The sequence below is a fragment of the Pleurodeles waltl genome, chromosome 12 (genome assembly GCF_031143425.1).
Source record: "Pleurodeles waltl isolate 20211129_DDA chromosome 12, aPleWal1.hap1.20221129, whole genome shotgun sequence".
NCBI lineage: Eukaryota > Metazoa > Chordata > Amphibia > Caudata > Salamandridae > Pleurodeles > Pleurodeles waltl.
In genome coordinates, this window is record NC_090451.1 from 264,334,760 (window position 1) to 264,360,529 (window position 25,770).

Below are 25,770 nucleotides of genomic sequence, written 5' to 3' on the forward strand. Positions count from 1 at the left end.
ATTCCTTGGCTTAACTGGGTACTATAGGAGGTTTGTGAAGGGATATGGATCCATTGTGACAGCCCTCACTGAACTCACCTCCAAGAAAATGCCCAAGAAAGTGAACTGGACTGTGGAATGCCAACAGGCCTTTGACACCCTGAAACAAGCAATGTGCTCAGCACCAGTTCTAAAAGCTCCAGATTATTCTAAGCAGTTCATTGTGCAGACTGATGCCTCTGAACATGGGATAGGGGCAGTTTTGTCCCAAACAAATGATGATGGCCTTGACCAGCCTGTTGCTTTCATTAGCAGGAGGTTACTCCCCAGGGAGCAGCGTTGGAGTGCCATTGAGAGGGAGGCCTTTGCTGTGGTTTGGTCCCTGAAGAAGCTGAGACCATACCTCTTTGGGACTCACTTTCTAGTTCAAACTGACCACAGACCTCTCAAATGGCTGATGCAAATGAAAGGTGAAAATCCTAAACTGTTGAGGTGGTCCATCTCCCTACAGGGAATGGACTTTATAGTGGAACACAGACCTGGGACTGCCCATGCCAATGCAGATGGCCTTTCCAGGTTCTTCCACTTAGAAAATGAAGACTCTCTTGGGAAAGGTTAGTCTCATCCTCTTTCGTTTGGGGGGGGGGGGGTTGTGTAAGGAAATGCCTCCTTGGCATGGTTGCCCCCTGACTTTTTGCCTTTGCTGATGCTATGTTTACAATTGAAAGTGTGCTGAGGCCTGCTAACCAGGCCCCAGCACCAGTGTTCTTTCCCTAACCTGTACTTTTGTATCCACAATTGGCAGACCCTGGCATCCAGATAAGTCCCTTGTAACTGGTACTTCTAGTACCAAGGGCCCTGATGCCAAGGAAGGTCTCTAAGGGCTGCAGCATGTCTTATGCCACCCTGGAGACCTCTCACTCAGCACAGACACACTGCTTGCCAGCTTGTGTGTGCTAGTGAGGACAAAACGAGTAAGTCGACATGGCACTCCCCTCAGGGTGCCATGCCAGCCTCTCACTGCCTATGCAGTATAGGTAAGACACCCCTCTAGCAGGCCTTACAGCCCTAAGGCAGGGTGCACTATACCATAGGTGAGGGTACCAGTGCATGAGCATGGTACCCCTACAGTGTCTAAACAAAACCTTAGACATTGTAAGTGCAGGGTAGCCATAAGAGTATATGGTCTGGGAGTCTGTCAAACACGAACTCCACAGCACCATAATGGCTACACTGAAAACTGGGAAGTTTGGTATCAAACTTCTCAGCACAATAAATGCACACTGATGCCAGTGTACATTTTATTGTAAAATACACCACAGAGGGCACCTTAGAGGTGCCCCCTGAAACTTAACCGACTGTCTGTGTAGGCTGACTAGTTCCAGCAGCCTGCCACACCAGAGACATGTTGCTGGCCCCATGGGGAGAGTGCCTTTGTCACTCTGAGGCCAGTAACAAAGCCTGCACTGGGTGGAGATGCTAACACCTCCCCCAGGCAGGAGCTGTAACACCTGGCGGTGAGCCTCAAAGGCTCACCCCTTTGTCACAGCCCAGCAGGGCACTCCAGCTTAGTGGAGTTGCCCGCCCCCTCCGGCCACGGCCCCCACTTTTGGCGGCAAGGCTGGAGGGAACAAAGAAAGCAACAAGGAGGAGTCACTGGCCAGTCAGGACAGCCCCTAAGGTGTCCTGAGCTGAGGTGACTGACTTTTAGAAATCCTCCATCTTGCAGATGGAGGATTCCCCCAATAGGGTTAGGATTGTGACCCCCTCCCCTTGGGAGGAGGCACAAAGAGGGTGTACCCACCCTCAGGGCTAGTAGCCATTGGCTACTAACCCCCCAGACCTAAACACGCCCTTAAATTTAGTATTTAAGGGCTACCCTGAACCCTAGAAAATTAGATTCCTGCAACTACAAGAAGAAGGACTGCCCAGCTGAAAACCCCTGCAGCGGAAGACCAGAAGACGACAACTGCCTTGGCTCCAGAAACTCACCGGCCTGTCTCCTGCCTTCCAAAGATCCTGCTCCAGCGACGCCTTCCAAAGGGACCAGCGACCTCGACATCCTCTGAGGACTGCCCCTGCTTTGAAAAGACAAGAAACTCCCGAGGACAGCGGACCTGCTCCAAGAAAAGCTGCAACTTTGTTTCCAGCAACTTTAAAGAACCCTGCAAGCTCCCCGCAAGAAGCGTGAGACTTGCAACACTGCACCCGGCGACCCCGACTCGGCTGGTGGAGATCCGACACCTCAGGCGGGACCCCAGGACTACTCTGATACTGTGAGTACCAAAACCTGTCCCCCCTGAGCCCCCACAGCGCCGCCTGCAGAGGGAATCCCGAGGCTTCCCCTGACCGCGACTCTTTGAACCTAAAGTCCCGACGCCTGGGAGAGACCCTGCACCCGCAGCCCCCAGGACCTGAAGGACCGGACTTTCACTGGAGGAGTGACCCCCAGGAGTCCCTCTCCCTTGACCAAGTGGAGGTTTCCCCGAGGAACCCCCCCCTTGCCTGCCTGCAGCGCTGAAGAGATCCCGAGATCTCTCATAGACTAACATTGCGAACCCGACGCCTGTTCCTACACTGCACCCAGCCGCCCCTGCGCTGCTGAGGGTGAAATTTCTGTGTGGGCTTGTGTCCCCTCCGGTGCCCTACAAAACCCCCCTGGTCTGCCCTCTGAAGACGCGGGTACTTACCTGTAAGCAGACCGGAACCGGGGCACCCCCTTCTCTCCATTCTAGCCTATGTGTTTTGGGCACCGCTTTGAACTCTGCACCTGACCAGCCCTGAGCTGCTGGTGTGGTGACTTTGGGGTTGCTCTGAACCCCCAACGGTGGGCTGCCTTGGACCAAGAACTAAGCCCTGTAAGTGTCTTACTTACCTGGTTAACCTAACAAATACTTACCTCCCCTAGGAACTGTGAAAATTGCACTAAGTGTCCACTTTTAAAACAGCTATTTGTGAATAACTTGAAAAGTATACATGCAATTTTGATGATTTGAAGTTCCTAAAGTACTTACCTGCAATACCTTTCGAATGAGATATTACATGTAGAATTTGAACCTGTGGTTCTTAAAATAAACTAAGAAAAGATATTTTTCTATACAAAACCTAGTGGCTGGATTTGTCTCTGAGTGTGTGTACCTCATTTATTGTCTATGTGTATGTACAACAAATGCTTAACACTACTCCTTGGATAAGCCTACTGCTCGACCACACTACCACAAAATAGAGCATTAGTATTATCTCTTTTTGCCACTATTTTACCTCTAAGGGGAACCCTTGGACTCTGTGCATGCTATTCCTTACTTTGAAATAGCACATACAGAGCCAACTTCCTACATCCTCCATCTTGCAGATGGAGGATTCCCCCAATAGGATTAGGGATGTGACCCCCCTCCCTTTGGGAGGAGGCACCAAGAGGGTGTACCCACCCTCAGGGCTAGTAGCCATTGGCTACTAACCCCCCAGACCTAAACACGCCCTTAAATTTAGTATTTAAGGGCTTCCCTGAACTTAAAACTTTAGATTCCTGAAACTACAAGAAGAGGACTGCTGAGCTGAAAAACCCCTGCAGAGGAAGAACAGAAGACACCAACTGCTTTGGCTCCAGACTTACCGGCCTGTCTCCTGCCTTCCAAAGAAACCTGCTCCAGCGACGCTTTCCAAGGGACCAGCGACCTCTGAATCCTCTGAGGACTGCCCTGCTTCGAGAAAGACAAGAAACTCCAGAGGACAGTGGCCCTGCTCCAAAGAACTGCAACTTTGTTTCAAGTAGCAGATTTAAAGACCCCTGCAACTCCCCGCAAGAAGCGTGAGACTTCCAACGCTGCACCCGACTCGACTGGTGGAGAAACAACGCTTCAGGGAGGACCCCCGGACTACTCTACGACTGAGTACCAAAACCTGTCCCCCCTGAGCCCCCACAGCGCTGCCTGCAGAGGGAATCCCGAGGCTTCCCCTGACCGTGACTCTCTGAAACCTAAGTCCCGACGCCTGGAAAAGACCCTGCACCCGCAGCCCCCAGGACCTGAAGGACCGGACTTTCACTGCAGAAGTGACCCCCAGGAGTCCCTCTCCCTTGCCCAAGTGGAGGTTTCCCCGAGGAAGCCCCCCCTTGCCTGCCTGCAGCGCTGAAGAGATCCCTTGATCTCTCATTGACTTCCATTGCGAACCCGACGCTTGTTCTAACACTGCACCCGGCCGCCCCCCGCGCTGCTGAGGGTGTACTTTTTGTGCTGACCTGTGTCCCCCCCGGTGCCCTACAAAACCCCCCTGGTCTGCCCTCCGAAGACGCGGGTACTTACCTGCTGGCAGACTGGAACCCCTCTCTCCATTGAAGCCTATGCGTTTTGGGCACCTCTTTGACCTCTGCACCTGACCGGCCCTGAGCTGCTGGTGTGGCAACTTTGGGGTTGCTCTGAACCCCCCAACGGTGGGCTACCTTGGACCAAAAACTGAAACCTGTAAGTGATTTACTTACCTGTTAAAACTAACATTACTTTACCTCCCCCAGGAACTGTGAAAATTGCACTAAGTGTCCACTTTTAAAACAGCTTATTGTGTTTTATGTGAAAAGTATACATGCTAATGAAATGTTTAAAAGTTCCTAAAGTACTTACCTGCAATACCTTTCAAATGAGATATTACATGTAAAATTTGAACCTGTGGTTCTTAAAATAAACTAAGAAAATATATTTTTCTATAACAAAACCTATTGGCTGGATTTGTCTCTGAGTGTGTGTACCTCATTTATTGCCTGTGTGTATGTACAACAAATGCTTAACACTACTCCTTTGATAAGCCTACTGCTCGACCACACTACCACAAAATAGAGCATTAGTATTATCTCTTTTTGCCACTATCTTACCTCTAAGGGGAACCCTTGGACTCTGTGCATGCTATTCCTTACTTTGAAATAGCACATACAGAGCCAACTTCCTACAATTTAAAAATATGAAACTAATTGTGAAAGATCCTCTATTAAGAAATCTATGATTAAGACTGAGTAGGCCGCTAGTTCTTGTTAAACTGCCCATGGAATTGAATACAGCTATAGAAAAGTACCCTCTTTCTGGCATGGTTACACCCACTTTTTGACTGATGTCAGTGTGTTTGACTGTAAACTGGGATCCTGCTAACCAGGACCCCAATGACTATGCTCTCTCCCTTTAAATTTGGCTGCTTGAACCACACACACACCCCACATTTGGCATACTGGTGCCTGCTTGCAAGTCCCTAGTATACAGCACCCTGGAACCCAGGGCAGGGCACCAAGGGTCCCCTACGGGCTGCAGCATGTATTATGCAACCCATTGAGCGCCAATGCAAAGTGTAGCTGCGGACTGCAAGGAAGGGTGCATGCACCCTTTTCACAAAGGGTCACTGCACCAGGTCAAAGTAAGTCACCCCTAAGGTAGGCCCTCCTATCCCAGGACATGTATGTATGGGCACCCATGCATGAGCAGAGGTGCCCACACGTACTACAGCTCTATTTTCATGGACTTTGTCAGTGCGGGGAAGCCATTTTACGCGTGTACTGGTCATAGGTCACTGCCTATGTCAAGCTACATAATGGTAACTCCAAACCTAGGTTTGTTCGGTATCAAACATGTTGGAATCATATCCCAATACTGTTGCCAGTATTGGAAGTATGATTCCATGCACTCTGGGGGCTCCTTAGAGGACTCCCAGCATTGCTCCCACCAGTCTCCTGGGTTTTTTCTGGCACCCAAGCTGCTGCCACCAATCAGACAGGTTTCTACCCTCCTGCTGCTTGAACAGTTCAAGTCCGGGAAGGTAGAACAAAGGATTTCCTGCCACAAAACTGGACAATGGAAAGGAGTGTGACCACTCCCCTGTCCATAACCACCCCATGGGTGGAGCCCAGAGCTCCTCCAGAGGGCCCCTTGATTCTGCCATCCTGAATCCATGGGCAGAGGCCTTTGGGAGCATCTGAGCGGCCAGGTCAGGCAGGTGATGTCAGAGCCCCCTCCTGATAGGTGGTCACCTGGCTAGGTGAGCAATCCCCCTTTCAGGGCTATTTAGGGTCGGACTCTTGGGTGGGTCCTCAGATTCGGTACACAAGATTCCAGTAGGACTCCTCTGCAACCTCTACTTCAACTTCTAGCCACTGGACCCGCAACTGGACCATAGGAACCGACAATTTGCATCCACGACAAAGACTCTGATTAAAACATTGTTTGCACAGCTCCTTCCAACTTCTGCAACATTTCCCCAGATGTGCATCCTCTGAGGGCAGAAAGTCTTCATTCAGTCAGTTGTTGTTGCAGTTGGTGCATGCATCACAGGTGGTGATCTGGAGTAGTCCTCTTGGTCCGCTCTGCTAGCTGTCCAGCTTTGGTGGAGGTAAGCCCTTTCCTTACCCCAGGCACCGAGTCTCTTGCAGCTACCAAGGCTTGTTGGCATCTCCTACAAGGGATCTTCAGGCTCTGTGTAGCCCCACTCCCAGCACTCTTCCCTGCGACGCACAGCCCTCTGCATGCTTCTCCAGCAGCATGGGACTCTTCTCCAATTGTGCTGCGTGGGCTCTTCTGATTCCTAGTTCCTCTTCCGTTGGGTCTCCTGTGGGGGCTGCCTTTAATTCTGTGGACTCTCTGCCTTGCTGACTCCCCCGTGGGATGAGGTCTCCTGGACCTTGCTGGTCCCAGGCAGCTCCACTTTCGCTTCATCACAACTTCTGCCTTTGCCAAAGCTTGTTGGTTGTTTTTTCACGCCACTGACACACTGCAATCTTCCATCCGGCGTGGGACGTCGACTGAATCCTCCAGGAACTCTTCACCAACTCCAGGACTACATTGCTGACTGTCTTCGAACTACCGTTTACCAACTCCTGCAACTACAGACGGGTGGGTAGTGGCTCCTGCCACCACCAGACACTCCTGTGACTTCGGGACTTGGTCCCCTTCTTTCACAGCTCTTCCTCTTCAGGAATCCACAGCTGGTTTCTTGCAGTCTTGTCTGGGTGTTGTATTTTCTTCCTTTTAGTCCTTTTGGGTGGTTTGGGGGAAAATCCAGTAACTTACTCCTTTCTTCCTGGTTACTGAGGAGCACTGTGGTACTTACCTTTTGGGTTTCCTAGTTCTTCCAGCTCCCCTCTACATATTCCACTTACCTATGAGGGGGTCCTGCATTCGCATTCCATTTTTTAAATATATGGTTTGGGCTCCTCCTAGGGTCACTACTGCCTATTGCTATTTGCACCGTCTTCTATTGCTAATTATGTCCATTTCTGATTACTAATTAACATATCTAGTGTGTTACTTACCTGCTATTGGAGGGTTGTTTCTCTAATACTTTTTGGTAATTGTGTTACTAAAAAAAAAAAAAAAAAAAAGTACAGCTATTGAAAAAAAAGACTTTCAAAGAAGAATTTGCTGAAGTCAATCTGCCTAATGTATGGAAGCCATTTTAAATAAAGAATGATTGCGTTAGTGATTCTTGAAGAGTGGAAGTGATGCCGTTTTGAGTCTAAGAAAGAAAGCAATTAGTTTCATTTAGGAGCCTGCATGAGAAGGTTGAAATCCACATGGCTGAAATACTGAACAGAAATGTGGATAAATGCGAACAGCAGCAACATTGCTCTACATTATTCTTTTACCTACATTTATCCACTCTCTCCAAATAAAAGGATGGAATCAAACATCACCAAGAAGGTAAGACTAAACCAATGCATACAACTTCTTCCAGAAAGTTGCCCACTTTAAAGTTTTCTTTAGTGAGCAGATGGAAGGCATTTTTAGTTTTCACAGGATTACCTAGTTAGCAGAAATAGGTATGTATTTGCACTCCACCCTTACATCCTCGTAATAAGCCTATCAACGTGGTATCAATGCACTGGCTGCCTAACTGAGGGGCTAAGAATGAAAAATAATGTATATTGCTAACGTATGAAGTTTCAGAAAGCAGAGGCTTGTTAACGTATGCCATGACAGTGTTGTAATACATATTTAACTTTACCTGTTAACTTCTTCAAACTCTTTTGCATATCCATCTGGCACAGAATATTCACTCTTCTGATACGGTTTGTACGGATTTATGCTGGAAAAAAAAAAAAATTGATTTTAGTTATACAAAAACATTATGCTAAAGAAAGCAATTGCCTTTCCTGCAGTACTACAGTTGTAGTCATCAGTACGTTTATTTTTTCACCTTAAGGAATGTAGCCCAACCAAGCATCTGTGCCAACTGTTCAGCGTCTGTAGTCAATACTAACTCAGTCTTTTAAAAGTGGAGATCATGAACGGGAAAAGACAAGGCAGTACACATAATCTTACCAAATAGTGATATCCTTTGGCACAGAAATAAACAACATACAGAAAGGCATCTGAAGAGATGCCACTACTCTAGACTGGATTTAATTACCTTCTGCACCTCAACAATTTTCATAATATTGACACTGACAAAGGGAATCCAACAGGCTTAAGTTTTGCACCTTGCCCTCCTCCACTCAAAACAGCAACAGTACCCCCCCTTCATTTCCTTCCGTATGCCACTCATTTAAATTCACAACTTACTTCTATCTCCATGACAATTCTCAAAATCACTATCATCCAGTTCTATCTGACAAGGCCTTCTCAATGCACTGGACTGCCCACATGCAGTATCCTCAAGTACTTTACAATACATCTGTGTGAAAAGGAAATGCATGAAGCACACAGTTTGTGAATGCAAACTGCATAATTTGTTTTTTCAATTTAAAAAATTGCAGATACAGTGCAGCCCTACTGTCTGATAACACATTCACTAAGTCTGTATTAAAAAAAGAAATATGAAAAAGTAAATTTAGCTTGTTGCTAGGATTATAGGTCATAAATACCATAGGATCCCTAAAGGTGGCTGGTACTACTCAAATGTTTAGGGCTGTCAAAAGAGATCCCATGATGGAGAACAGAATATCGAACCTGCTCTCCTCTATCCAGAGATCCAACATGTCAAATACAGTGAAATCATGCGACTTGTAACCTTGGGCTCATCGACAAATTTTGTAAAGGACTATTCTATGGCCAGGAGGCAGATGTGATTCTTCCTGTCTAACGTCTGGCATTCATCCACCTGCTTCTGTAACTACTACTTCGAAATATACTGAACCACTCAATATACTGAACCACTCAACATCGTGACACATGGGTTTGACTAAATTTCTACCTCAAACTCTATCTAGTCTGTCCAACATTATCCTCATTGGCATCACCTCTCTGAGGATTAGTTACAAGTCTGAGTCACTGCAGCTTATTATATATTTTAAAAAAATTAACACCTTCAAAACACAATTTTTTAAGACAACTGCAAGGTGTCACTTGGGTCCGATTCTTTGCAGCACTGCACTGGAGGGAAAAAAATAAGTCAGGATGGAAAACGGTCTTCAAGCTGGCCACAATATTCTGGAACACACTGCCTAGTGACAAACAGGCCATCAGAGAAGATTTGGAATACATGAAAACCACAAAAGTTGGAAACTCCTCAAAGAATTAAGCAAGCTAGCCACCTCATATTCTAAGTGATAAGCAAATGCTTGAATGAGGCCATAGTGAATATAGAATGACAACATTAAAAAAAAAACCTTTTTGTAATGTATCTCGACAATACCTTTACAACTGGCTACCGTTTACTTTTTAATGATATACAAATGTAGCCATAGATTTTCAACCCATCGAAGAAGTTACTTCCCTGGGGTAATTACTTTTCTGGTGGATACATTATCTACCAGGGGATTCTTCACCTATTGAATATCCCCAATAGGGTGGGCTAGCAGTTAAGCATATCGGAGGGTAGTGCTAAGCATTTTTTTGTAGTCTGAGGAAATAAATGAGACACATACTCAAAGAATAAATCCAAGACCAACTTAGAAAAGTATCACTGCTTTTACATATTCTTTAAAACCAATACCTTTGTCATAAGGTAAGTAGTACAGATGCTCAGGGCCGGTCAGGTGCAGAGTTCAAAGTGGTGCCCAAAACACATAGGCTAGAATGGAGAGAAGGGGGTGCCCCGGTTCCGGTCTGCTTGCAGGTAAGTACCCGCGTCTTCGGAGGGCAGACCAGGGGGGTTTTGTAGGGCACCGGGGGGGACACAAGCCCACACAGAAATTTCACCCTCAGCAGCGCGGGGGCGGCCGGGTGCAGTGTAGAAACAAGCGTCGGGTTCGCAATGTTAGTCAATGAGAGATCAACGGATCTCTTCAGCGCTGCAGGCAGGCAAGGGGGGGGCTTCCTCGGGGAAACCTCCACTTGGGCAAGGGAGAGGGACTCCTGGGGGTCACTTCTCCAGTGAAAGTCCGGTCCTTCAGGTCCTGGGGGCTGCGGGTGCAGGGTCTTTTCCAGGCGTCGGGACTTAGGTTTCAGAGAGTCGCGGTCAGGGGAAGCCTCGGGATTCCCGCTGCAGGCGGCGCTGTGGGGGCTCAGGGGGGACAGGTTTTGGTACTCACAGTCGGAGAGTAGTCCGGGGGTCCTCCCTGAGGTGTTGGTCCTCCACCAGCCGAGTCGGGGTCGCCGGGTGCAGTGTTGCAAGTCTCACGCTTCTTGCGGGGAGATTGCAGGGTCTTTAAAGCTGCTCCTTGAAACAAAGTTGCAGTCTTTTTGGAGCAAGTCCGCTGTCCTCGGGAGTTTCTTGTCTTTTTCGAAGCAGGGCAGTCCTCAGAGGATTCAGAGGTCGCTGGTCCCTTGGAAGGCGTCGCTGGAGCAGAGTTCTTTGGAAGGCAGGAGACAGGCCGGTGAGTTTCTGGAGCCAAGGCAGTTGTCGTCTTCTGGTCTTCCTCTGCAGGGGTTTTCAGCTAGGCAGTCCTTCTTCTTGTAGTTGCAGGAATCTAATTTTCTAGGGTTCAGGGTAGCCCTTAAATACTAAATTTAAGGGCGTGTTTAGGTCTGGGGGGTTAGTAGCCAATGGCTACTAGCCCTGAGGGTGGGTACACCCTCTTTGTGCCTCCTCCCAAGGGGAGGGGGTCACAATCCTAACCCTATTGGGGGAATCCTCCATCTGCAAGATGGAGGATTTCTAAAAGTTAGAGTCACCTCAGCTCAGGACACCTTAGGGGCTGTCCTGACTGGCCAGTGACTCCTCCTTGTTGCTTTCTTTGTTCCCTCCAGCCTTGCCGCCAAAAGTGGGGGCCGTGGCCGGAGGGGGCGGGCAACTCCACTAAGCTGGAGTGCCCTGCTGGGCTGTGACAAAGGGGTGAGCCTTTGAGGCTCACCGCCAGGTGTTACAGCTCCTGCCTGGGGGAGGTGTTAGCATCTCCACCCAGTGCAGGCTTTGTTACTGGCCTCAGAGTGACAAAGGCACTCTCCCCATGGGGCCAGCAACATGTCTCTAGTGTGGCAGGCTGCTGGAACTAGTCAGCCTACACAGATAGTCGGTTAAGTTTCAGGGGGCACCTCTAAGGTGCCCTCTGTGGTGTATTTTACAATAAAATGTACACTGGCATCAGTGTGCATTTATTGTGCTGAGAAGTTTGATACCAAACTTCCCAGTTTTCAGTGTAGCCATTATGGTGCTGTGGAGTTCGTGTTTGACAGACTCCCAGACCATATACTCTTATGGCTACCCTGCACTTACAATGTCTAAGGTTTTGTTTAGACACTGTAGGGGTACCATGCTCATGCACTGGTACCCTCACCTATGGTATAGTGCACCCTGCCTTAGGGCTGTAAGGCCTGCTAGAGGGGTGTCTTACCTTATACTGCATAGGCAGTGAGAGGCTGGCATGGCACCCTGAGGGGAGTGCCATGTCGACTTACTCGTTTTGTCCTCACTAGCACACACAAGCTGGCAAGCAGGGTGTCTGTGCTGAGTGAGAGGTCTCCAGGGTGGCATAAGACATGCTGCAGCCCTTAGAGACCTTCCTTGGCATCAGGGCCCTTGGTACTAGAAGTACCAGTTACAAGGGACTTATCTGGATGCCAGGGTCTGCCAATTGTGGATACAAAAGTACAGGTTAGTGAAAGAACACTGGTGCTGGGGCCTGGTTAGCAGGCCTCAGCACACTTTCAATTGTAAACATAGCATCAGCAAAGGCAAAAAGTCAGGGGGCAACCATGCCAAGGAGGCATTTCCTTACAGGGGGTGGGGCACATTCCTATCCCTACTGGTCCCTGTCCTCCAAACCAAGATGTAGGATTTTGCAAAAGGGGGGGGGGGGGTTGTGAGGTCACCTCAGCTCACACCTTAGGGGTGGTCCTGGCTGGGGTTGTCACCCCCCCCCCCCCTCACTTTCCCGCCAGAGTTGCCCCCAAAAGTGGGACTTCGTCCGGTGGGCAATCATCTCCACTAGCTGGAGTGCCCTGGGGCTCTGTAATCAGAGGCTTGAGCCTTTGAGGCTCACTGCCAGGTGTTACAGAGTGTGTGAGGAGTTCATAATGACAACCCCCAGACCACACACAATGTTTGGCTACACTGCACTTACAATGTCTAAGAATGGACTTAGACACTGTAGGGGCATATTGCTCCCGCAGCTATGCCCTCACCGGTGGTACAGTGCACATGGCCTTTGGTACCATGGGTACCTTTTACACTTAACTGTGTGCCAGGGCTGTGCCAACTGTGGGAACAAAGGTACAGTTTTAGAGAAAGAACACTGGTGCTGGGGCCTGGTTAGCAGGGTCCCAGCACACTTTCAATCAAAATTGGCATCAACACTAGGCAAAACGTGGTGGGGGTGGGTAAACATGCCAATAATGGCACTTTCTCTCTCTATATATCTATATCTATATCTATATACACATATATATACACATATATATACACACACACACACACACACACAAAAAAAACGTATTGGGAAATTAGCATTGGAAAACAACAAGCATTAGCCAAAAATAGCAGAAAATAGCTAGGGCAGTATTTGGGCGCTATACCATATACAGGCGGACAGAGAGGACTCCAGTCCACCACCTGTGATGCAGGATCCATGCAGTCAGACTTCATTGCTGTAGGTGCCTGCAGATGGTGGGAAGTGACTCCATATGCCAAGGGAAGGTTCCGCCTTGCTCCTTGGTGCAGGCTGAAGTCTCACCGACCCCAGAGGATGCACAGCTGGGCAAATTTTCGTTGCTTGAAGGAGCCAGAGCAACAATGTTGCAAACAAAGGGAGGTCGTCTAGGTTGTTGCAGTCTTGTCAGTCCCTGAAGAGTCCAGTTGAGGTTCCAGTGGCCAGAAGTACAAGTAAACGATGCAGAGGAGTCCTGGTGGAGTCTTACATGTCAAATCAGGGGACCCACCTGCAAGGAAGTCCCTAAATAGCCCTAAAAAGGCGGTTTGATCACCTTGCAAGGTGACCACATATTAGGAGGGATTTCTGACATCTCCTGCCTGACCAGGCCACTCAGAAGCTCCGAGGGGCCTCTGCACATCTTGGTTTTAAGATGGCAGAATCGAGTGGCCAGCTGGCGGAGCTCTGGGCACAATCCCTATAGTGGTGATGGACAGGGGAGGAGTCACTCCTCTCCTTTGTCCAGTTTTGTGCCAGAGCAGGGACCAGGGGTCCTTGGGCTGGTGCAAACTGGTTTACGCAAGGAGGGCAGCAAATGTGCCCCTCAAAGCAAACCAGTGGTTTGGGGAGGCTACCCCTCCCAAGCCTTGTAACACCTATTTCCCAGGGAAAGGGGGTGTTGCCTCCCTCTCTCACAGGAAATCCTTTGTTCTGCCTTTTCCTGCTTGAGCTGGTCAAGCAGCTGGAGAGCAGAAACCTGCTTGAGGGTGGCGGCAGCAGCACGAGCTCCCTGGAAAACCTTAGAAAACTGGTAGGAGCAATACTCTGGGTCCTCTAGGGAGCACCCCCAGAGTGCATGGAATCATACAACCAATACTGGCAACATTATTGGGGTATGATTCCTACATGTTTGATACTAAACAAGCCCAGGTTCGGAGTTACTATTATGTAGCTGGACATCGGTATTGACCTGTGTCTAGTACACAGGTAGAATGGCTTCCCTGCACTTACGAAGTCCCATGCAATGGAGCTGGAGTATGTAGGGGTACCTCCGCTCATGCAGGGGTGCCTTCACACACAGTGACCTGCACCCTGCCCTCTGGGCTAGTCTGATCTACTATGGGGGTGACTTACAGTGACCTGTGGTGAAAGGGTGCATGCACCTTTTCACACAGGCTGCAATGGCAGGCCTGCAGATACACGTTGCATGGGATCCCCATTGGTGGCATAATACATGCTGCAGCCCATGGGGATCCCCTGGTGCCCCAATGCCCTCGGTAGGATATACTAGGCACTTACATGGGGGAACCAGTATGCCAAATGTGGAGTGAAAAATTGTACAAGTAGACAATTTGTGAGAGCAAAATCACTGTGGTCCTGGTTAGCAGGATCCCAGTGAAAACAGTCTAAGCACACTGATAGCAGGCAAACAAATGGGGGTAATCTTGCCAAAAAAAAAAAGCGACTTTCCTACATATGACTCCTTGCAGCGACTGAAGTCCCCATCACTCTTGGTACCAAGTCAGCCGTATCCAGGCCCGACTGAATGACCTGGCAGGCAAGCAGCAGCCTGGACCTTCTTCAGCCGCTCAGAAAAGTGAACCCTAAAACATCCTCTGGTGATTTCGTGATCACTGTTTTATTTGAGTGCATTAAAGCATGAATGTACAGCAAGTACTGGCTGGCTGTAGAATACACATCTGGGTCAGGTTGACAGTCGGGCTGTTTGTGAATTAACTCTAGACCAGTGGTTCCCAACCTGTGGTCTGGGGACCCCTGGGGGTCCGCAAAGCCTTCTCAGGGGGTCCGTGACGGCTTAGAAAATCACAAAATATTAACAAATATTAACAAATTAGGTCCCATGCTTCCAGTAATGACTGAGTGGGGGTCCCCGGATTCCAATGATGATTCAGTGGGGGTCCCTGGGTTCTATTAATGATAAAGTGGGGGTCCACAGAAGTCAAAATGTTGGGAACCACTGCTCTAGACAGTCGCACAAAAGGAGCTGAGATGTGCCCTGCATATCCTGCTGGATTTTCCTGGGCTAGAGAGGAGGTAGGAGCCAACATTTGCACCTGGATGGGGCTGTGCCGTACACAAAGCAGTCTCCAAACTCCATGGGCGTGTCTGGGGCCAGAGCAGGAAATGCAGGGTCTTGTGCACTACAAATTCTTTCTTTGAAATCTGAAGAAATGGGTATAAGTGTTGGGCCTACAAGGCCACAACTTCAGAACACTTCGGGACTGAGGACATTCTTCCAGAAAGAAGAGCTGGATGCTGTTGCTTTGTTGTGCTGGCTTGTGTGCACCAGGAAGCAACAAACCGCGCCATGAAAACAGTATATTTTAAATAAAATTTAGTTAATTATCATTGGAATGCCCATTTTGACAGTTAAGGGTGGGCATTCAAAGAACAGTCTGTTCCAAAGTTTTTTTTTTTTTTTTTTTTTTTAAGGTCTGCCATTGACAGTCTTCAGATTTAATTTTACCTGGGTGAGTCGCTCTTGATTTAGTGACTGAAACAGACATCGGTTAGCTGACCTGATATCAGTCTTGCCGAGAAACTAGACTTATGTTGCACAAGAAGGAGCCACAGGTAAGAGCAGTCCAGGTGAAAGCTGTGTAGCACTCTGTACAACACTTCATGATTCTTCTGTAGCATCTCTTCTGTGCCCCCCCCCCCCCCCAACTGTTTTCATTCTCTTATTTCTGCACCCCATATCTTCTTCCCATGTACCCATGCCCGCTTATCCTCCTCCGGTCACTGTATCACTTGCATCAATGTCCTAATCACAGTCATCCACCTCCCAGTCGCTGCATCCTCTCTACAACACGAGGTCAGTGCTCGCTCACCACCTTCACCTGTACACCAAATCTGCCATTGGTGGTACTCCTCCTGTAAGTCTTCTTTCTCCCCCGGTAAACATGATTGTTCCCATCTAAGAAACATTCACAGATTACAAAGCCATTTCATGGAATTGTTGTACCAGTTGCCAGCTTAACAGGGACAACTGTCTGAATGAGGGGAGCCTGGGTAAGACCTATCTAAGATATTATAAAAACATCACCCTCCATAACCGAAAGGTGAGTGGACATATATAAATTAAAATCACTTTACAGGGAATATTGAGGGAAGATACACTTTTATTACACTAGCCACTGTGCTTTTTAGAGCAGCCACTACGTTATTGTTTGTAGTCCCTTACATGCAAACATTCAATAGTGTCATGTTTCCCCACAGTATCTCTGCACTGCCTTTACATTATCAAATCTATTTGGCAAGTTAGTCAAAAGATTTTGCACTACTTTGCATCAATGAAAGCTCTTTTAAATTGACAGACTAAGACGGCTGTCCCAATGCCGAAGACTTGATAAACAGGCCTTGGCGATGCCAGCAAACCTGGCTTTCACGTAATGAGGAGAAACACAAGTACATATAAATGCCGTTTGCATTTGTAAGCACATTTAAGCAATACCTATTGGATTTTCCAATGTTTGATTTTAATTCTATTACGTTAATCTGCAGAGAACAAAAGTAAATAGGGCAAACCCTTATATAGGGTGAACACCAAACTCAAAAGCAAGCACTCTTCCATATGAACCAACTTCATAAATAACTTTTGAGAACAATACTATTACACATTGGCAATAAGCTTATTTAAGTCTGTGATCCAGTATGGGACATGTATTGAAAGAGGGTCACAGAAGAGACAAAAGAAAATTTACTCTGACATGTGTACCTCAAACAGGTGCCCTGCTCTACCTACCCACCCCATCACCCCTCTCCAGGAGATGGCACCTTTTAGCCCATCAAAAATTCTAGTACTTTCTACCCAGCCTACCTCCTAGCATCCCTACCATCTGCACACTTTACATTAAAAAGAAAAACTACTGGCTACTGCCATTTTGTGAAAAAAACGTGCTTCTTTCTCCTGAGCCTCAGCAGGATGATAAACGTTTTGTTGGGGTTGTTCAAATATGTCTAAAGAGTGATAGCTAAAGGCCCAAAGGGTGTGTGAAGCAAAGTATTAAGGACCCTTGAGGTGTCACTCTTGCAGGTGCATGTAAGGGCGCACATGCAAGAGTTTAGCAAGAACAACAAAGTTCAACTCTTACTGCTGGTGGAGAAACCCAATGAGCCTAGAAAGGATTCTGAAAATACCAGTAAAATAAAAAACGTGAAGAAAATGAAAGCCCCCAATTACTCTACTTCAACCGTAAAAAATAAATAAATAAAAAAGTGTGTAATATATATATACATATAAATAAAAATGCTCGCATACAAGATATATACTGACTTAAGTAACAAATACAAACAAAAAATATATAAATATAACCTTAAATTAGATGGGCAATAAGGAGAAAATCCATTCCTCAAATATAAATCAACTCTACCTCATTGAACTGGAGACATACACTACTCAACTGCGCACTAAAAGATGAAATTTATTACCACCCTTCCTCTATCCCTCCGCTCAAAGGGTACAGCATGCAATGCTATTTAATACTGCTATAGGGTGAAACCTAATAGCACAGATAAACGGAGTTAACTGTACGAAGCATAAAATACAATTTCAATGCTGGTAAGCACAGACCTAAAATCAATAACGGACGTAGGTGCACCTTTACATAATTATACACTGTATAATGTTTATGTCCACTGGATTTTGGAAAAGAGCTAAATAATATGACTAAACTTGACATTAAGTGACGGGAAAAAAAAAATAAGAAAATAAGAAAACATTAGTGTCTATTTCTTTTTAAATCTCAGATGGATCTGATACACTTACTCTAGAAGTCGTGGAATCCATCCAGGTCTAGGCCTGAAATGAAAGAAACCGATATGGCGTATGTCAAGCACTGCTTCAAGCTTAAATTCAGGAACACGACAACTGTGGAAATTAGGCTAGTACATGTATATGACTTAATCATTTCAAGCATCACATTTCTATTTTTAAGATAACAAAAACAGAATATGGGGCAAGACATAGACACCCACCTCCCCCAATATTACATGTTTTAATGTTGCTTTACAGAGTATGCACACAACAAAACTACATACTATGGGGCTGTGGTATTGTTTCATGCATTTTGCTAAAGCAGACCACGGCAACAGGAAGAACAGTTTTTAACTTATATTAAAAGTTGATAATAGTTAAGATGGACATAAAATGACTGCACATTATTAAAATCAAACATGAATTACTCTCACCTTTTCTCCACGGCAGGTGGCTTTTGAGTCCTTCCCCGAGTGACCTTTACCCAGGAAGACATTTTAATACCGTAAAGAGGCTGAAAACAGAAATGATTTACATTTTCACTAAAGCAAAGGCCTAAAATGTCGGTTTCCATATCATAATTAGCCAAAAGTACAATCGATTTTAACACATTTAAAAATGTGATTTTACATAGTGAAAGATCATGTTAAGCACTGCGTATGGTAGTACTCTAGACATACCAATGTCCAAAATATTCATACCACTCAATCTGTAACCTACAAAATGTGCTGGCAGCATGCTTTTTGTCTCATGAACTCAGAGATTGGGGATTAATAAACAATACATCATGACAATTTAGTACGGCTGGTCCTTTCTGTACTGACAGGCTGACTTTATAAGTCCATCTTTAATGGGGGCATTGTGTAGAATACTTACCAGTAGAAAGGTTAGCTGTTAGCGGTGGGGCAGACTGTTGAGTGTTCCTTAAGAGCGCTTGTAAATGGCAGATACTTTGCTAGCAGCAATTTCATCAAAATTCAAGAACAAATATGTACCACAGCAACAACATAAGCAATTGTAAAATCAACAGATAATTCAAGCAAGTTAAACTGGTAATACTTACATTGAAAGCTGTTTCAGTACTCACAACTCAATTTAGCAAAACATTAAAAGCTAGGTTGGCAAGGGGAAACAACAAATTTAATCAAGGAGGCTGGTGCAGTACCGACTTAAGGAGTCCAGAACTGTGTACTAAATTATTAAGTGCTACCATTAATTAGAACATGAGAATATCAAATGATAAATTTCACTGGATCCTTGCAGGATGGGACTCACTTTTACAGGGTTAAGGAAATGTGTAATGCCAATAAACTTGTCCCATGCTCATGGTGGCTTTGCTGCCCATCTCAGTTGTCAACTCTTGACTTGATGGCTTTCTTCATTATTGTTTGTCCTGTTTTTACTATTATTCTTAATCACTCCATGGGAATGGACGTGTTTTCTCATTCTCACCTACTTAACCCCATGCTCTCCCCAGACTTCTTTTCGCTGCCATCCTTCTTTCGTTTCGCACGTTCCTCACTTATTTGTTCCTTGCAATATTCCCTTCTCCTGTGAGCCATCTCTGAAGAGCTGGCGTCAGATTAGCCCATTGACACCCTTTGCTCCGTGGTCTATCAGCAGTGTCCGGTGCCCAAAACGGTTTTAGGGGCACAAAATCCCTTCCTCTCACACACCTGGAATGTGGTTGTAGGAACACTGGCTCCAGGGACTTCTGTTGAAGGAGGGCATTTCACAGTTCCCCAGCTTACCAAGGGCGCTCTGTTTGGGCCACTGCCACATTTTATCCTAGCTGTCTTCTATGTTAAAGGTAAGGGCAATGTTAGCATCTGTCCTGTGTGATGTGTATGCACTATTGTAACAACCGCACATGCCTGCTACTGCGGATGTCAAGAGGGAACTTTATAGGCAAAAATATTGTCATATGCACCTTGACTTGTAGTGCAGTCTTACTCAAGAAGGGACGAGGTGGAAATAAAACTTGTGGAGTATCAACATTTAAGGTGGGGGGCAGACTTCTTTGTCTTGTATGTTATAAAAACACTTCCTAAAACGAGCTGTTACCAGTGAATCCCTGTTGTGAAGCATGCTGCAATTTCTTCCAGTATCAGCATCTGCAGTATGGTAGGGGGGAAACGGGATTTCACCAACTCAATTCCACATGACATTTATTGAGAACACAAATTTATAAATCTACCTTAGAAACCAAGAAAACAGTTTTTTTTGCCAGTTTTGCCACAGTTTTCATTAATTCAAAGAAACTTATGTGTGGCCATGCTTCCATGGTAGAACACGCACTAGTAGTTCACTGTACCAGCAATTATCAGAGAACTTTAGGAGGAGATGCAAACAAATGTGTGCATACAAACCAATTTTCTATCTACAGTGGATCTTTTTTCTATAATTTCATGTAAGTAGTAAATGTCTGTTTATATGTCAACCATTCATCTGTGATAAACTGTTCTAGTCAAGCAACACAATCACTTTCAAAGTGTAAATGTTGCTGTGTAAGCCCTGTCTGAAGCAGCTGGGATGCAGTTTGAATGACTTTTAGAGGGCACGCTGTGAATGCAACTACTCTAGTTGCAGTAATTTCTTTGTAATTAATGTGTGCACAATTCCCAGAGAAGTCCGATTTGGAATTTTACCACTCGATCAAATATGAGACCATTAATTCCACATAATTATCACACTTGGTGGCGATCTATAGAACATGTTTTAGGTATCATCTGCAGTCAGGTTGGGACGCCTATTGTTTCCAATACATATCTTGTACTTATTGTGTGGGCTTAGGATCAGCTCATGCCTGAATGGCTTTTTCATCAATCCCAGCTGTGAAGCTGTTCTGGATTTTATGGCTTTCCTACCTAGTCATGTGTTTGTCCCACAACTCAACTGAGCATTTCGGTATGACTGGATGAGTTGTATCCTTCCACGCATACTTAAGGGCACTACTGTTTAGATGGAGCCCACCAGACAGCACAGTTGTCTGACTGCAAAACACTGTGGGCTTTATAAGGAACACACAGGGACCCGGAGCCAACCAACGGCATACTAATGGTTGGTTTTCCCGTCACTGTCATTTGCCTGCTTCCTACCTGTGTTCCAGCATGCCAATGTTGCGTTCGGCCCTCCCATTGGGCATACATTCTTTTTCCGTCTTTTCACTGGCTGGCTTCTACTGCTTGCTTCTCAACCACTTTTCTCTTTTGGATTAAGCACTTCATTAGAGTGCATGCTCTATTAGAGCTACTTCTCCCATGTACTTTGTGTTGCCTGTGTGCTTCTCTCTCTCTCAATGTAGCGCTTGCCCTAGTCTACTTCCCCCTTTGCTCTTGCCCATGGGCTGCTCTTCAAAGGCTCTATGTTGCTTTCTCACCCATTGATTTTCCTTCTCCAGCCCTCCTTCTTGCTTCCCCCAACTCACTCCCTCTCAGCAATTGCTTCTTCTCCCCATCTCCACTCTTTGTTGATTCCATACCACATGTCACTTTCCCCCCACCACACTTCAGGCTGCATGCCCCACCCAAGACCTGTGTTGCTCCCCCAATCAGCACCCTGTGTTGCTCATCCCACCCATGCTAAATAAAGCTTTCATGCTGCTTACATCTTGTTTTTACTGTTCCAAAAACAAATGATTTGCCCAATGCTTCTTTTATGTTTCACATTTATTTTCATTCTATACACATTGTGTGATCATTTGATGGTTGTGTAACAACTCAACTAGAAACCCCTTTTTTCCTTGAATCATTTTGTGTGCACACCTTCAAAATGACAAGAACAATGCATCAGTTATCTGCATAGCATCCGTGATGCTGTGGAGCATAACTAAAAACCACTAGCAAATCCAGAATGTTCCCAAAGTGAGACCTACTGATTTTGAAAAATGCTTGTTTCGTTATTGAGAATTTCATGGGAGCGCACGTTTTGTTGCGCTCTCTCACCTTATCCCCAAAGGTCTTTTCACTTTCATTTTGTGTTTTCCATGTAGTTCTTTTCCACTCATCTGATTTCTCTTTCCTCCTCCCTATGTTGTAATATTTGTCGTTATTTTACTATGGCCCACCACCTGCAAAGATCTCCCAATCCACTTTTTTCGAGCTTCAATGTAAAGAAATGGCTCCCTGTTGCAGTTACCCCCCACTTCTTGCCTGATACTGATGCTGACTTGACTGAGAAGTGTGCTGGGACCCTGCTAACCAGGCCCCAGCACCAGTGTTCTTTCACCTAAAATGTACCATTGATTCCACAATTGGCACACCCTGGCCTCCAGATAAGTCCCTTGTAACTGGTACCTCTAGTACCAAGGGCCCTGATGCCAGGGAAGGTCTCTAAGGGCTGCAGCATGTATTATGCCACCCTAGAGACCCCTCACTCAGCACAGACACACTGCTTACCAGCTTGTGTGTGTGCTAGTGAGAACAAACAGAGTAAGTCGACATGGCACTCCCCTCAGGGTGCCATGCCAGCCTCTCACTGCCTATGCAGTATAGGTAAGACACCCCTCTAGCAGACCTTACAGCCCTAAGGCAGGGTGCACTATACCATAGGTGAGGGCACCAGTGCATGAGCACTGTGCCCCTACAGTGCCTAAGCAAAACCTTAGACATTGTAAGTGCAGGGTAGCCATAAGAGTATATGGTCTGGGAGTCTGTCAAACACGAACTCCACAGCACCATAATGGCTGCACGGAAAACTGGGAAGTTTGGTATCAAACTTCTCAGCACAATAAATGCACACTGATGCCAGTGTACATTTTATTGTAAAATACACCACAGAGGGCACCTTAGAGGTGCCCCCTGAAACTTAACCGACTATCTGTGTAGGCTGACTGGTTCCAGCAGCCTGCCACACTAGAGACATGTTGCTGGCCCCATGGGGAGAGTGCCTTTGTCACTCTGAGGCCAGTAACAAAGCCTGCACTGGGTGGAGATGCTAACACCTCCCCCAGGCAGGAGCTGTAACACCTGGCGGTGAGCCTCAAAGGCTCACCCCTTTGTCACAGCACAACAGGGCACTCCAGCTTAGTGGAGTTGCCCGCCCCCTCCGGCCACGGCCCCCACTTTTGGCGGCAAGGCTGGAGGAAACAAAGAAAGAAACAAGGAGGAGTCACTGGCCAGTCAGGACAGCCCCTAAGGTGTCCTGAGCTGAGGTGACTGACTTTTAGAAATCCTCCATCTTGCAGATGGAGGATTCCCCCAATAGGATTAGGGATGTGACCCCCTCCCCTTGGGAGGAGGCACAGAGGGTGTACTCACCCTCAGGGCTAGTAGCCATTGGCTACTAACCCCCCAGACCTAAACACGCCCTTAAATTTAGTATTTAAGGGCTCCCCTGAACCTAAAGATTTAGATTCCTGCAACAACAAGAAGAAGGACTGCCTAGCTGAAAACCCCTGCAGAGGAAGACCAGAAGACAACAACTGCCTTGGCTCCAGAAACTCACCGGCCTGTCTCCTGCCTTCCAAAGAACTCTGCTCCAGCGACGCCTCCCAAAGGGACCAGCGACCTCTGAATCCTCTGAGGACTGCCCTGCTTCGACGACGACAAGAAACTCCCGAGGACAGCGGACCTGCTCCAAAAAGACTGCAACTTTATCCAAAGGAGCAGCTTTAAAGAACCCTGCAATCTCCCCGCAAGAAGCGTGAGACTTGCAACACTGCACCCGGCGACCCCGACTCGGCTGGTGGAGAACCAACACCTCAGGGAGGACCCCCGGACTACTCTACAACTGTGAGTACCAAAACCTGTCCCCCCTGAGCCCCCACAGCGCCGCCTGCAGAAGGAATCCCGAGGCTTCCCCTGACCGCGACTCTCTGAAACCTAAGTCCCGACGCCTGGAAAAGACCCTGCACCCGCAGCCCCCAGGACCTGAAGGACCGGACTTTCACTGCAGAAGTGACCCCCAGGCGTCCCTCTCCCTTGCCCAAGTGGAGGTTTCCCCGAGGAAGCCCCCCCTTGCCTGCCTGCAGCGCTGAAGAGATCCCTTGATCTCTCATTGACTTCCATTGCGAACCCGACGCTTGTTCTAACACTGCACCCGGCCGCCCCCGCGCCGCTGAGGGTGAAATTTCTGTGTGGGCTGGTGTCCCCCCCGGTGCCCTACAAAAACCCCCTGGTCTGCCCTCCGAAGACGCGGGTACTTACCTGCTGGCAGACTGGAACCGGGGCACCCCCTTCTCTCCATTGAAGCCTATGCGTTTTGGGCACCACTTTGAACTCTGCACCTGACCGGCCCTGAGCTGCTGGTGTGGTAACTTTGGGGTTGCTCTGAACCCCCAATGGTGGGCTACCTTGGACCAAGAACTGAACCCTGTAAGTGTCGTACTTACCTGGTAAAACTAACAAAAACTTACCTCCCCCAGGAACTGTGAAAATTGCACTGTGTCCACTTTTGAAATAGCTATTTGTGAATAACTTGAAAAGTATACATGCAATTGAAATGATTCAAAGTTCCTAATGTACTTACCTGCAATACCTTTCAAACAAGATATTACATGTTAAATTTGAACCTGTGGTTCTTAAAATAAACTAAGAAAAGATATTTTTCTATACAAAACCTATTGGCTGGATTTGTCTCTGAGTGTGTGTACCTCATTTATTGTCTATGTGTATGTACAACAAATGCTTAACACTACTCCTTGGATAAGCCTACTGCTCGACCACACTACCACAAAATAGAGCATTAGTATTATCTCTTTTTACCACTATTTTACCTCTAAGGGGAACCCTTGGACTCTGTGCATGCTATTCCTTACTTTGAAATAGCACATACAGAGCCAACTTCCTACATTCAACACATCATTTACATTTTAATTTACCGTTCTAATTTGGCCATTTGCCATGAAATGGATTCCTTTAACAGAAAACCCATTTCAACATTACCAGAAATTCATACACAGGTGTACTATGCATGCATTCACATTTCAGTACAAATAGAACCTATCAAAGCAAATAGCCGAGAGCTGAGACCCCCTGGCTTTGCCAATCCACATTTTATGTTGTGGTGTCTGGGTGGCAGCACACACATTACGTAAAGTGACAAATCCACATTTCTAAACAAGAAACAAACTAGTTCAGAACATGCTCCACTAAAGTGCATGTAAACGATACTTCAATATTTCCTGTTAGGAAAATGTAGATTTTCCCCTTGAAAGAATGCTGGCCTGCTACTGACTAGGTAAAAACTGGAACTGCTCATTCTCTAGTGCAGGAGGCTCCTAACTTTTCTGTGGTGAGAGCTATTTCAGTTTGTTGAAAATTATTATGAGCTACTGAAGGATAAACAACTTATGCACGGTTACCAGACACCACAAAGGCAAGCTTCACTGATTTTAAGCCTAGTGTCCAATGAGTCAAATACTATGTATGGTTTGAACAAAATACTTTTAAAAGGGGACAAGGAGATGGCTGCCTTGTGCGTCAGTGAGAGCATGGTATTTGGGGGATGTATGAACGTGTGTGCGTATGGATGGGATGTATGTGTGTCAGAGCCTGTGTTGTATCTAACTGCAGCACAGGATATTTCTTTGGCCATGTGTGGCACTGTTACACGTATAACACCTACAACTATTTATTTTAAATGGGGCCAATTTTAAGTGCAGAAAAATGTGGAGGAATGTTTTTCAAAATATTAAACATTTTTCTAAACTTTAAATTTCTCATTTAAAAAGTGACTTTTTCAGTTATATATTCATTGTCGACTGGCCACTGGAGCAAGAGGCCTGCTGTTTGTAAACGCAACGCGTTGAAATGGGAAACAATTAAAATGAAGAGTTAACTTAACCATCAAGGTAAATATTCATTTTCTTCTATTTAACAGCATTCAGAAACATTATTTTGTTCTGGGAACCAATACTGAGTAGACAAGGCTTTCACTTAACAGATTAAAGTGAGTCCTTCACCTCTGTCCCCCAGCCCCAATGTGGTTAACGTCAAATAAACACCATCTACCCTAAACTTTAAAAATAAAATGTGACCTCGTGCTTCGTTAAAAACGAAATCACGGCTGAGAGCTACTAGTACCTTGTGATAGACTGTTGTCAACAACTGCTCTAAATCCCAAAATTACCCAGTCT

At 46.4% G+C, this 25,770-nt stretch overlaps 1 protein-coding gene across 1 annotated transcript in view; it reads right to left on the reverse strand.

Annotated features, from left to right (window-relative positions):
- LOC138268631 (nuclear receptor coactivator 5-like) overlaps positions 1-25,770 on the reverse strand; it is a 294,146-nt gene that overhangs the window by 258,848 nt on the left and 9,528 nt on the right. Inside the window, exons 2-4 of the mRNA XM_069218473.1 lie at positions 18,128-18,207; positions 17,706-17,738; positions 7,954-8,034 (exon numbers count right to left, since the gene is read on the reverse strand). Coding sequence (XP_069074574.1) covers positions 7,954-8,034; positions 17,706-17,738; positions 18,128-18,189 — 176 coding nt within the window. The 5' untranslated portion in view covers positions 18,190-18,207. The remainder of the gene's footprint in view (positions 1-7,953; positions 8,035-17,705; positions 17,739-18,127; positions 18,208-25,770) is intronic.